Consider the following 901-nt stretch of genomic DNA (forward strand, 5'->3'; position numbering starts at 1 on the left):
TGGTGCCCCGCGGTGAGCGGGCAGGTCTGGGTGCCATGGCTGTGGCCGAGGAGCCTACCTGGGGAGGGGGCCTGAGCCAGGAACACAGACCCCCGGCCCCTCCTCTGCGGGTGCTGGACTCGAACGGGGCGCAGCTAGGAAGGAGGCGTCTGGAGAGATGGTGGTGGCCTGTACTGGGCAGGGGAGCAGGGAGGGAGTGGGGTGGGCGACATGGTGAAAACTGGAGATAAAATAAGGACTCGGTGATGAGTTGTGGGGACAGGGGCAGGGAAATGGGGGGCGGGGGTCAGGGAGGACTCCCCGGGTCTGGCTCTGGGTGTCTGAGTGGGAAACAGATTGGGGGGATCGGAGCATGTGGCCATGAGGTCACGTAGGACATGGTGCGTGTGTGGGGTCTGGGGACACCCAAGTGGGGGCGACACAGACATGTGGGAGGTCAGGGAGAGAGCCTCCAGCTGATGCTGGCCCCGCCCATCCCTGTCTCCGCCCACAGAGATGAGGCCCCTGCGCTCAGCCCTGGCCCTGCTGGGGCTCGGGTGGATAGGGGTGGCCTTCACCTGCGTCTCCATCTACACGGGGGAGCTCTTCCCCACCGTGCTCAGGTGAGGCTGGGCCCGGGCCCGAGCAGGGGTGCCCTGGGCTGGGAGGGCAGGATGGGTGTTCATGCCTTGTCTCTCTCTTCCATGTGGTCTCAGGCTGACCCCCTGTACCTCCCTGGGCAGAGCAGGGCTGGGCCGGAGGGGGAGGCCAAGGCCGTGGGTGGGCAGAGTGGCCCCTCACAGTGCACCTGTGCCGGCAGGATGACTGCCGTGGGCCTGGGCCAGATGTCGGCCCGAGGCGGGGCCATCCTGGGGCCTCTGGTCCGGCTGCTGGGTGTGCACCACCCCTCCCTGCCCCTGCT

At 67.8% G+C, this 901-nt stretch overlaps 1 protein-coding gene across 1 annotated transcript in view; it reads left to right on the top strand.

Annotated features, from left to right (window-relative positions):
• SLC22A12 (solute carrier family 22 (organic anion/urate transporter), member 12) overlaps nucleotides 1–901 on the top strand; it is a 5,766-nt gene that overhangs the window by 4,002 nt on the left and 863 nt on the right. Inside the window, exons 7-9 of the mRNA XM_014538203.1 lie at nucleotides 1–12; nucleotides 494–602; nucleotides 800–901. Coding sequence (XP_014393689.1) covers nucleotides 1–12; nucleotides 494–602; nucleotides 800–901 — 223 coding nt within the window. The remainder of the gene's footprint in view (nucleotides 13–493; nucleotides 603–799) is intronic.

This window comes from Myotis brandtii, unplaced genomic scaffold (genome assembly GCF_000412655.1).
Source record: "Myotis brandtii unplaced genomic scaffold, ASM41265v1 scaffold187, whole genome shotgun sequence".
Taxonomy (NCBI): Eukaryota; Metazoa; Chordata; class Mammalia; order Chiroptera; family Vespertilionidae; genus Myotis; species Myotis brandtii.